This window comes from Carettochelys insculpta, chromosome 15 (assembly GCF_033958435.1).
Source record: "Carettochelys insculpta isolate YL-2023 chromosome 15, ASM3395843v1, whole genome shotgun sequence".
NCBI classification, from domain to species: domain Eukaryota; kingdom Metazoa; phylum Chordata; order Testudines; family Carettochelyidae; genus Carettochelys; species Carettochelys insculpta.
The window spans coordinates 32,456,658-32,468,455 of NC_134151.1; the positions used below are offsets into that span (position 1 = coordinate 32,456,658).

The 11,798-nt window shown below is 53.4% G+C and overlaps 1 protein-coding gene across 3 annotated transcripts in view; it reads left to right on the forward strand.

The window, feature by feature from the left end:
- NDST1 (N-deacetylase and N-sulfotransferase 1) overlaps window positions 1–5,073 on the forward strand; it is a 72,366-nt gene extending 67,293 nt beyond the window's left edge. For all 3 annotated transcript variants that reach the window (XM_075009401.1, XM_075009402.1, XM_075009400.1), the window contains one exon: window positions 178–5,073. In XM_075009401.1, the coding sequence (XP_074865502.1) occupies window positions 178–297 (120 nt within the window). In that variant the 3' untranslated portion in view covers window positions 298–5,073. The remainder of the gene's footprint in view (window positions 1–177) is intronic.
- The last annotated feature ends 6,725 nt before the right edge of the window (window positions 5,074–11,798 follow it).

Here is an 11,798-nt window from a genome sequence, read left to right on the forward strand (position 1 = left end):
CCTGGCTTGGTACTGGGCATGCACGGGATGGACTGGTGGGTGAACAGTGAAAAGTTGGTCTGGTTCACAATGCGCTGGCTCTAATTGTGACCCACTCTAATACATTGACTGCCGCATGTTTCTGGCACACATTACTGGTTACCGCTAATGATGGTGTTTGTCCTCTTTCTGCTGCAGTCACGCGCCTTCCTGAGGGATTATTACCGGGACCACAATATAGAGCTTTCCAAGCTGCTCTACAAAATGGGTCAGACGCTACCCACCTGGCTGCGGGAGGAACTCCAGAACGCGAGGTAGCTGCTGCTGTCCCCTTGTTGAGCAATAGTGAGGTGAGCCCACGAAGAAGACCCCAAATCCAATGCCGAGCCGAACGAACAGGAGCGGGAGGGCACGGTCACCGGGGCGAAGCATCTGAGCAATATTCAGCCGAGGTCTTTGAGGAGAAAATGAGCAAGAACCCGTGTGCTCCTCACTGCGGCCTATGGGAGCCAACAGTCTTCTCAAAGAGCCCTTCAGGTTGTGCAACTGCCTCACTCTGCTAACCAAGCACAGATTCCTCAAGAGTGGTCATCTTCTGAGGGCCTTGTCAGTGAGGTCGCTTCCTGGGTTATGACGTCGCTTCCTAATGAGGAGGCTTTCCTGGAGATTCCCTGCTTCTTGGGTGGGGCTAAGTTCTCCATGTCCGAGATAGTATTACAGCAGCCATGAGACTCTCCCCTTCAAATAAGGAAGCCGAGTGTCCCTCAAGATGTGGCTAATTCTGTGCAAAGCTGGTTTGGAGAGCAGGAGCATGATCTGCAGTTTGAGGTCAGGCACAAAGGGGCCAGCCAGAAGCACCGACTCAAATCTGCAGTCCAGTTTCACACCAAGCGAAGTGAAACATCATAAAGGAATGGCGTGTCCTGGGCTCCTGCGAGGCCTAACACTAAACGCTGGAAGAGATCTCTTGGTTTTTTCAAGAAGATTTCAAGACTTGGCAATATGTACTTTGTCACCCAGGAATTCCTCCCCCCCCCGCCCGCCTGCCTTTTATTTTATTGCAGAGTGGGAGCCTAATATATGACTCTCTCTCCCACCTGGCAAGAGAACTGAGAACTAGTTCCAGAGGAAAAAGCCCTGCCCGCCCCTGCCTGCACAGGAACATTTTTATACGCGTGGTGTTTTCTGTGGTAAAAGACTATGGGCCTCCAGCCTGGTCCCTGGAATGTGCTTGGATATAAACGCCACCAGCTCAGCAGGGGGCAGTCTTTGGACTAACAGTGGCCAAAAGGATTCTGAGCACGTGGGACCTCTTGGATACTAAAAGCTAAAAGTATTTTAATAATTTGTCCTGGTTTTCTGGTGCCAGAGTTTGTATCTGAGATAGTAGGGTTTTATTTTGTCTCATTCACTGTTACTTGTGAAGGTGGGCAGCTGGGGAGTTAGCCGGTCTCTCTAGACCAGTAACGCATCATTCTTTTTCGAATCACGGGATAAGCACCCTGCTGCTCCATTTCTCTCTCTCTGTGCTCTTTTTACTGCCAGTGTTTCAGTATTGAGCTTTTGTGTGAGTTTCTGCCCCCAACTGGCCTGCAGTGGGAGGAACCAGCAGCAGGGCTAACGACGAGGTTTTGCCGTTGCTTCCTTGGCAAAGGTCCTGGAGCTATGAGCAGAGTTCCTTGTGAGCTGAGCGCTTGGCTGGCTACCCAGGAAAGATTCAGGTGCCACCCAGCTGGTTAGCAGAGCGTCCGCAGCCGGCAGCCTGTGTTTCTGCAGGTGGTGCACATCTGCACATACCTTGGTGCACATAACAAAATTTATTCTGCTCACTGGATGAAAAAAATTAGAGGGAATGGTGGCCCTGAGCAGACTACGGGGGTATTGCTCACTCAGGAGCATAGGTGGCCCAGTGTTTGGGGGAGACCCCAAAAGATTTGATCTGCTAATGCTGTTGGCTGAATGCGCCGCTTATCTGGTGGGTCTGGCGAGCCTTGGGGTTATAGGGTTGAGGAGGAGGAGTCAGGTGGGTGAGATTTTATCTCACTGCACTGCAGAGGCTGGGGAAAGTGAATGGGACACCTCAGCTGGGGAAGGTGCATCCTCCCGCTGGTGGCTTTAACATGAGAAACAAAATGAGGAAGGAGGGGAAGAAGCCAGTGCCAGTGTCTCAAAATGCCAAGGGCTCGAGCAGGCAGGATTCTGGGAGCCAGTACTCCGGAACACTACAGATGAATTTCTTGGGTATCTCGTCAACTGGACCTCACAGCATTAGCCACTGAATAAATCCAAACGGAAGAGGGTCTAGCAAGGAGACTTGGGGGAGGAGGAAGCAAGAAGGGTCTCGTCATAGACCCTCAGGCTTTCCCACATGTCTGTGTGTCTTCCTCTTGTGGCACTTTGGGGAGCGAGAGCTTCACTCAGACCTAGTCCCTGGGGCATGCTAATGGTCTTGCCTTGCCCGCTGCCAGGACCTGACTCTCTTAGTGTTCCCTACCCTGGGACGGCCCCCTTCTCCAGGAGCACACCCTGATGGTTTCCAAACATCTGTGCCTCTGGCCCATGCAGCAACACAAACCTGCCTCCCGTCCTCAGCCGCTAACCTCATGGGCCTCCCTCTGCAGCCCTGTTGGATGACTGTATTGGTCCTGTGCAGCCTTGCCGGTGCCAGGGAGTGAGACGCACAAGGTGGGTGAGGCGCTCGCATGTACTGGACCAGCTGACGCACACTGCCCTTGTCTTGGTGCTAGCCGTGGCCTTTTCCTCCACACCAAGCCGCCTTAGCCCTGCTTTTCCACCGCGGTGGGTACATCGGTGCTGGGGCTGATGGGCAGCTGGAACCAGAGGTGTAACTGTGGCCGGATGGGACAGTCGCATCCCACCCAGGCTCTGTGTAAGCTGCTCCAGTATCTTCTCTTAGTAGCGCTCTGGGAGAACTCACTCCTTGAGGTGCGAATTGCACCTTCAGCTCCAGTGTGGACGTGCCCGTTGAATGAGCAGGCTAGGAGCTGGGAGCCGAACAGGGTCAGCTGGTGCCCTCTAGTTTGAAGGGGACGGTGACTGTGAAAGGCAGCGTCCGTCTGAGGCAGCTTGTTGTCATTTCCAGCCCCATGCACTGGTGCAGCGCTGTGGAGCAGCGGCTGTGATGCTGGCAGCATGTTCTGCATTGCTTGTTATAGTCACAGCAGAGGGTCCAGGACATCATCCCTTGCTGGCAGGCTTTTGGCTTCTTGCAGCAGCGTGGGCTTGAGTCAAGGCCAGCACGCTGCTGTCTTTCATTGAGCACGCTGGGAAGGAGCGGGTAAGACCCAGGCCACCAGCAAGGCTCATGCCAGCAGGCAGCAAGGCTGGCTTCTCTCCCTGGCTGTGTTGCTGCTTGTGGGGCGTTGACCCCAAAGGGTGACCCACAGGAGACAGCGCAGTAATGCCCCCAGTGTTGCTGCTGTCTGGGATTTTCACCTTCGTCACCCAAACAAATGTCTTCAGGTTAGAGCAAAGCTGCGGTGGTGATCGTGGGATGAGGAGGGGACTTGATTCTTGGGGACAAGAGTCCAAAATGCCCATCCGGGTTGGTGCCGTGGGGGCTTTGTGTGCCCCACCGGGTGGCAGGTTGTAAATCACTAGTGCCACGGGTACGTGTAAGCACGTGTTCGCTTGCACGTGTACACACTGATCTCTTGTGAGTGCTGGAATAACAGGCTGGCACGTCTTGGCCGTGCGAGCTCTCCCTGCTCTAACGCTTTCCTGGGCGTATACATGCAGTGCCCACCAATGCAGATGCAGACCTCTGGGGGTGGTGTAGACCATGGGGTGTAACACACTAGACCCTGTCCCATGGTGCTTTCCCAAGGTACCAGCTAGCCCCATGTGGGTAGCCGCCCTGGAGGGCTGCTCTGCAGGCTGGCTGCTGCTCTGCCATGTGTAGGCAAGCACGGGGCTAGGCAGAGACTAAGGGCCCCCCCATACACACCCCAAGTGCCAGTCTCCCTCCTTTCATCACTGTTCTGCTGTCTCCTGACCCAGGCGTGTCTGAATAGCCACCTGCAGCCTCTGCCCTCCTCTGATTCGGTCCATGGTGCTGCACTCTCCTCTCGGGAGCCTGCACAGCAGCAAACTGGGACCTTCCCTGGCAGAGTGGGGCAGGAGCAGGCTGAGCTGGGAGTGGAGGAGCAGCACTGACACCACCCCCCGCCCCCCCCCCCCCCCGATGAGCTGACGTTCCCCCTTGGCACCCAGGCAGCTCCTATTGCTGCTGCTGTCTGCACTCTGGAGCCAGGGGAGGAAACTCCTCCCGCACCCAACCCCTTGATTGACAGCAGCAGGGAAGAAAAGGGACTCGGTGCAACATATCTCAACCTTTCCAGAGGGAGGGCGGACCCCCCAATAGGGCCCATTTGTGAAGGATCGGGCCTCATTTCCCCAGGACCCAGGGATGGGCCTCAAGCTCAGGACCACTGTCCATATTGGGATGTGGTGAGGCTAGAATGAATGAACCTCAAGTGTGTTCTCCAGCCTCTAGCACAAGTCTGTCCCAATTGCGCCAGGGCGTTTTAGACTCAGCTTGCCAGGAGGCAACTGAGCTCTCCAGCTGCCAGCCTTCGCACAGTCATTGGGGCGGAGATGGGCACGCTGAGAACGAACCACCTCATCGGGTGTAATTGACAAAAGTCGCCACTGGGATGGTCCCCAAATGCTGACACGGCTTTGTCTGAACTTCACGAGAGGAGAATGGTACGTGCCAAGCCTGCTCTGTCGATCCCGAGTGCAGGCACTGGAGAGCGAGTGGGGAGAGAGATTCCCATTTTAAACTGTTCTTTTACCTTTGGTTATTAACAAACAGGGAATCCCTGGGGGTTCCCACTTTTAGCTTTGCATGAAATCCTGTATAATTTCCCAGGGGCTGGGAGAAATGGGTACTTCTGGGTGGTGGTGGGAGGGGGTAGATGCAGGAGGATGCGGGGAGGGAACATTTCAGAGTGGTCTTTGGCCCTCCTTTCCATCTGGTTGACCCCAGCCATTTTGGGTTGTATTCAAAGGTTCTTTATCACTAATAATGTATGGTCCTGTTGAACTAACTGCTAATAAAATGGGGCTCCCTGTTTGTAGTCACTTGCCTCGCCTGATCCCTTTGGCCATGTCTGAGTAACTTCAAAAGGATTTCCGGTTGAAAGAGATGAGCGTGCTCCTGGAGGGGCTTGCACACACGCACCCTCCCAGCCTTGCTCATGCTGAGCTCTGTGAACCAGCGTGGGATAGGGAAACCCTCTCAGCACAGCCACAGTGATGCTGTAGAAAGGTACGGGAAGGAACGTCAGGGATGTGGGGCTAAGGTACCTTTACGATTGAGGGGGGTGTGATGTGAGGATAGCTCTTCTGGGTAAAAGTCACCCCCTCGCTCACACAGTTACATGGTACCTAAGCTGCCTAGACCAGGCTTAAGGTACAGCTGTATTTGAGCAGGAAGGTGGTTTCTAACTCACACAGACATACCTGCACTAGCTTGAGAAGGAATAGTTCAGGTGAGCCAGCCCAGTGCAGAGCCAAGTGATGTAGGCAAATATCTACCTGGAAGAACTGCCCCAGATGTCCTGTTACTGGGAGTGCTCAGCTCAGGGAGAGCAGGGACTCCTGCCTTCCACATGAGTTGGAGGTACAAGTGCTGTTGGCTTTGAATGAGACTTGGAATTACTTTCAGGCACTCGTGCTGCCTGGTACACTGTGCTTTCTGGTGCATGCACACCCTGTGTAAACACACGGCCTCTCCTCGTGGTGCAGCAGTGCCCCCTGCGTCCGCTCGGCTGGGGAAAGTCCATATGAGTTTGCTGCTGCAGGACCAGCAGGGTAAGCTGAAAAGCACAGCACATTGGCTGTTGGGTTGTGTGGTTAATGATGGCTCTAACACCATACACATTGTACACAGATCCTTGTTAAAGCACAGTTGGCAGGCAAATGGTTGCAGTGGAGGACGGAGGTTAGACACATGGGGGTGCAGTTTCTCTTGTTTTAAGGTGTCTTCTCTTTCCCTTGAAGTAACCTGTTCTGCTACACACAACTGAAATCCAGCGGAGCCCAAGTCTGGTATTTTGCAAGCTGTAATTTGAGGCACTGATTTTGGTTTCTTGGTGCAGTGTTCGTATCGGACGAAACTACGGTTTCAAGCAGTTAAGACTCATGGATCCCAGCCCTGTACGCTCATCCAATGCTATAAGTACAGACTCCAATGCCTGATTATAGTCATTTTGCATCCTATTGGTAACGGCCTAATTGGGTAAGTTTTAAATCACTGGGTTGCAGTGTTTCTGAGGCTGCATTCAGCATTCTGAGCTCCCTGTCTGGGCATTGCAAGTGCCCTTCGTTCCTGCACGCCAGTGATTCAGCCGCTTCTAGGAACAGCAATTGCTCGTCTGTCTCAGAACAGGGCCAGCTGCCCCTTCATCCCAACAGCCCTGGAGATCACTGACACTGAAAGACTGGAAATGTTTTTCTGCCTGTGCACATGCCGACACTGTGTATCAAGCATGCGTGTTTGCTGGCTAGTCTGTTCCCCTCTTCTTTCTGGAGGCCTTTCAGGGAGAAAAGTCGCAGCACAGAATGAGAGGGCAGAACCACAATAGTTGTCTGGGAGACTTGAGCACAGAACCGGAAAACTCCCTCTAATTTAACCCCAATTGATTATGAGTAGGTTTCCAGTTAGATGTGCCTGTTTTAAAGCAAGCCCCAGATAATAAGTGATGGTGATAAGTGATAATAGGTGAGTGGCTGCCTCTCACCCTCCCTCTAGTGAAAGCCTCCTTCCTCTCCCAAACCTGTCTGAGCCTGTCCTCCAGCTCAGAGCTGGACAAGCCTGAATCTCAAGCTACAGTGTAGTGGGATGGGGATGTACAGGAAGTGTCTCCACGAGGGTCCCAGTGGCTGTTGCTAGGCTACTGCACATCCTGCTAGGTCATTGTCATGGCGATGGCAGCGGTAAACTGGGATTCTGCTCCTCAGTCATGAGTCCCCATCGCTCCAGCCACCCGCAGGCCCAGAGAGGGACATGGATAATCCCTGATACGTTGCATCATCACGGTAATGGTGTCAACAGGTTGGGGAAGGGGGAGCTGGCTCCGGTGCTACCTGTGCGCTGTTGGACAAAGCTTGTCCTAGTTCTACCGTTAGCGCCCCCAGGCCCCGTTGATAGTGCTAGGTGCTGTACATCCATTCCTGCCAGCAAAAGCCTGCACTGTAAAGTGACTGTTACACCTGGGATTGTATTAGCACACTTAACAGCACGTTCCCTAATAGGCAACTGATTCTTACCTGTGCTGGGGGGGTGATTTCCAGCAAGTTTCACTGGGATAGTAAAACCAGATCCCTTTAAATTCTCTTACTCTGGATGTCCCAGCTGGACAACTTTCTCTGTTTATTTGCCCATCTTTTTGTTTTTTCATGGGTGCTCTTGCTAACCCCCTGCTAACTGTATCACTTTCACTAGTTTTTGTTTCACAAGTTGATTTGCTGATTAACTAGTAGTTCTTCACACATCAGTATAGATAGACCTGTGAAGAACCTCCCTGTGTACCTCTGCATTGGGCCACAAACTTTAGCTCTTTTTCACTAGGGTTCAGATCAACAACCAGTCAAATGTGAGGTGTATCCACACCAATCTTTACAAACATGCTAGGTGAGGTCTAGTAAAGAGAAGCTCATTATTCAGGTAGAAAAAAGCCTGCCAGAGACCCAGGACCTTTTTGGGTAGCTGCAGCGGGCCAGGCTGGGCGAGCTATAAAACAGCTGAAAACATCAGTAATCACCAAGAACAGCCTAGCTGCAGAAACTTGTGGCTGGACACTCTTGTTTTACTTTGTCCCGGGGGGCCCAGGGCTTGGTGTGTGGTGACCCCAGGGGGTGAGCTGTTGTGTCCCCATGTGGCTGGAGTACCGCCCCTTGCATCCTTAACCCCCTGGAATGCAAAGGGGGTGATCCCAGACCACGCTTTGCCAGCGGTGCAGGGGTGCAGTTTGTTCGCCAGGTGGCAGCATCCACCCAGCACTAGACTCGGTAGTGCAGGAGGACAAGTGACTGCCTGGAGCAGCTGAGAGTCAACCATGTCTCTCTGTCTCCCCCAAATTGTTGTTGGGACAGGGACTATTCTGACTCTTCCTTTCTTGGATTCTTTTCCACCCCCCGGCCGAGGTGGGCAGTGCAGACCTGGTACTGCAGGCTCTGCTTGCGCTTTGAGCCCCGCAGCCTGCTGCCACACCTCCCTGGGCCTGGATCCCCAGAACTAATGCACCATCTGCTCCTGCGCTAGCCAGCCCACCAACCCAGCACCCTGACTTGGACCTGCCCAGCTGTGGTAGTACTGCATGCAGAGCTCCGGCCACACACAACAGGCTGTTCCCTTGGCTCAGGCGAGGCAGGACATTGAATGAGGTGGTCGGAATGGTCCCTGCTGGCCTTCAAACTCCCTGAACATACAGGATCCAAACACGGGCAGTTTTGTGATTGGAGCTAAACTGAGATGTGCTGCAACTGCTCCACTTGTGAGCTGACAGGCCCCAAAGACAGCAAGGCTTGTGCATTTATCCCACTGCAGGGCCTCCCTAACCTCACCTCTACCCAGCAGTACCACTGGGCCGGAAACACTTACAGCAAGCAGACTTTAGTGCACCGCTTGGAGCATCTCTCTGCTGCTGACCGGTGAGCCTGAGGCAGGGCCATTCCTGCCAGCTCTGGGCTCCCCGAAATCACACGTGAGGCCTCCAAGTCACAAAGTTACCTTAAAACCCTTGAGCTGAAGAAATATGGATCAATTCTGGGCCACTTTTCTGCAGCAGCCCAGCTGCAGAGCAGCCTGGTGCATGCTGACCCCAGCCCAGGGCATGGGAGTGGGGCACCACAGCGCAAAGGGCGGGTGGTAAGCATTTTCAGCAGTAGTTGTAGGAGTGGAAGAGGCTCCCTACATCTTGGAGCACAGGCCACTGGCAACCATTCGCCAGCGTGCCGTCTTGGGTGACCTTTTCCAGTTCTGACTAGGTGTATCCTATCTTCTTAGATGGTAAACTGTTCGCTTGCGTCATCCTTGGCAGACTCCAGAAGATTGCTGAGAGGGTGTACCCCGAATCGCAGTGCGGATTCCGCACAGGGAGGTCTACCGTTGATGTGGTCTTCTCTCTAAGGCAGCTGCAGGAGAAATGCAGGGAGCAGAGGAAGCCACTCTACATAGCCTTCATTGACCTGACCAAGGCCTTTGACTTGGTCAGCAGGGATGGTCTGTTCAAACTGCTCCACAAGATAGGCTGTCCTCCACGGTTACTCAAGATGATCCAGTCGTTCCACAAAGACAGGAGAGGAACCATCCAATATGATGGTGCTTTATGGGATGCTTTCAGAATCAGGAGCGGCATCAAACAAGGATGCGTGCTTGCTCCAACATTGTTTGGGATCTTCTTTGCACTCCTCCTGAAGCATGCCTTTGGATCTTCAACAGAGGGCATCTTGCTGCACACAAGATCTGATGGGAAACTGTTCAATCTTGCAAGGCTGAAAGCTAAGTCTAAGGTGCAGGAAGTCCTCATCAGAGACATGCTGTTCGCAGACGATGCTGCTGTAGTGTCTCACACAGAAGACCAGCTTCAAAAACTGCTGGATCAGTTCTCCAAAGCATGCAAGGACTTTGGGCTTACCGTCAGCCTAAAGAAGACAAACGTACTTGGTCAGGATGTTGCTGAATCCCCATCAATCAGCATTGACAACTATACGTTAGAGGTTGTCCACGAGTTCGTTTACCTCGGGTCCACCATCACTGACACCCTGTCGCTGGACACTGAGCTAAATAGGAGGATCGGAAAAGCGGCCACAACTCTGTCCAGACTCAGCAAGAGAGTGTGGAATAACAACAAGCTGTACACTCACCAAAATGCAAGTCTACAGAGCCTGCATCCTCAGCACCCTCCTTTATGGCAGCGAGACTTGGACCCTGTATGCCCGCCAGGAAAAGAGGCTGAATGTCTTCCACTTGCGCTGCCTCAGGCGCATCCTTGGAATATCATGGAAGGACAGAGCAACCAACACTGCCATCCTCAAGCAAGCTGGAATCCCAACCATGCACACCCTCCTCAGGCGGCGTCGACTCGGCTGGGTTGGCCACGTCCACAGGATGAATGATGGAAGGATTCCAAAAGACACCCTATATGGTGAGCTAGCCTCTGGCAAAAGACCTCCCGGACGCCCCCAGTTGCGCTACAAAGATGTCTGCAAGAGAGACCTCAGGGAGGTAGACATTGAGCTGGACAACTGGGGAGAACTCGCAGATGACTGCAGCAGGTGGAGGCAGGGGTTACACAAGGGCCTTCAGAAGGGCGAGATGAGGATCAGACAGCTAGCAGAGGAGAACCGAGCGCACAGAAAGCACACTAAGGACTTGCCAGACACCCACTACATCTGCAAGAGATGCAGCAAGGACTGTTACTCTCGTGTGGGTCTTCATAGTCACAGTAGACGCTGTAAATGAAGTCCTCAATTGAAACTATAAAGGGCACGATCCATAGTCTATGCAGACTGAAGGATGCCTACTTTAGTGTCTCCTTTCAGGTCTCTGCACCAGGTGTTTCTTGGGCACCCTCTTTGCCTTTGTCATTGTGGGTTCCAGCTCAAGGCTTGCCTTGTGATGTTCAGTGGTTGGTTTTCTGAGGGTACGTCCCATCCATCGCCACCTTCTCTTCCTGATTTCTTCTTCGGCAGGAAGTTGGTGAGTCAGTTGCCACAGGTCGTGGTTGTTGATGGTGTATAGTCAGTGGGTCCAGAGGATTTTATGGAGGCACTTATTGATAAAGGTCTGGATCTTCTTGACCACCCTCTCTGTTGTTCTCCAAGTTTCTGCTCCATACAGTAGGACTGATTTGACATTAAAACAAGGGGAGGCTCTAGCTTCCTGCTGTCCAGGAAACGTGGCTATGTCTCTGTGTGGGGCACGTCCAGGCAGTGGGCCATGGCTGGGAGCTTATGGAGCTGCCTGGGTGAGCTACCTAACTCTGGTCAGGGTGGGAAACGCCAGCCCCAATGTCCTGGGAATGACGGCCAGCAGGATTCCAAAGCCTATGGATTTCCCTCACTGTTTACACAGTGGGGCCCATTTGAAGTTTGGTTCTTCACAGTGGACTTCAAAGCCATCGCCCAGGTGAGGAAGGAAGCGCTTAGCTGGAGCTCCCATCCCTGGGGGTGACCTGCTCAGTGATCTCGACCCCGAGCTGTCCTGCCTTAATGACTGTCCAGCAAAGCAACACAACTGCAGGGCGGCTTTCCTGTTACAGGTGCTCCTGCGTGTCAAGGTGTGGCTGGCGTGGGAGGAGCATTAGCTCCAGCGTAAGAAGGAACAACTCGCTTGCTGCTGCTGTGAGGAAGTGGGTGGGTGAGGATTTTATTCCCCCCCGCTCCAGACACATTCGGTTGCATGGGTTTCTTACTGTCCGGCAGTAACGGGAGGTGAGTGCCTCAGTTTCCCTATGCACAGGGTCAGTGCATAGTGGTGCGAGTTTTGGTGTGATGACTTCTCACACGTAGGGAATGGCCCACCCTGCTCTTTGTTACCTAGGCAACTAGGTGACATCTCCACCCCCGCCCCCCAGGGAAACAGCACAAAGGAGGAAGGAGAAGGCCTGCCTGGTTTGAATGGGAACTGGGCTGTTGAGTCAGGCAGTCTCGTCTGGCTGGAGATGGAGGAAGGGCGGCCAGGGCCCTGGCTCCGGCCCCCCTCTGGGTCCCCTCTCCCCAAGGTGGCTTGTACTGATGGCCTCTGCTTTTTGTGCTGACAAGCCTGTTCTGTGCTGTGTCCCTGCTGC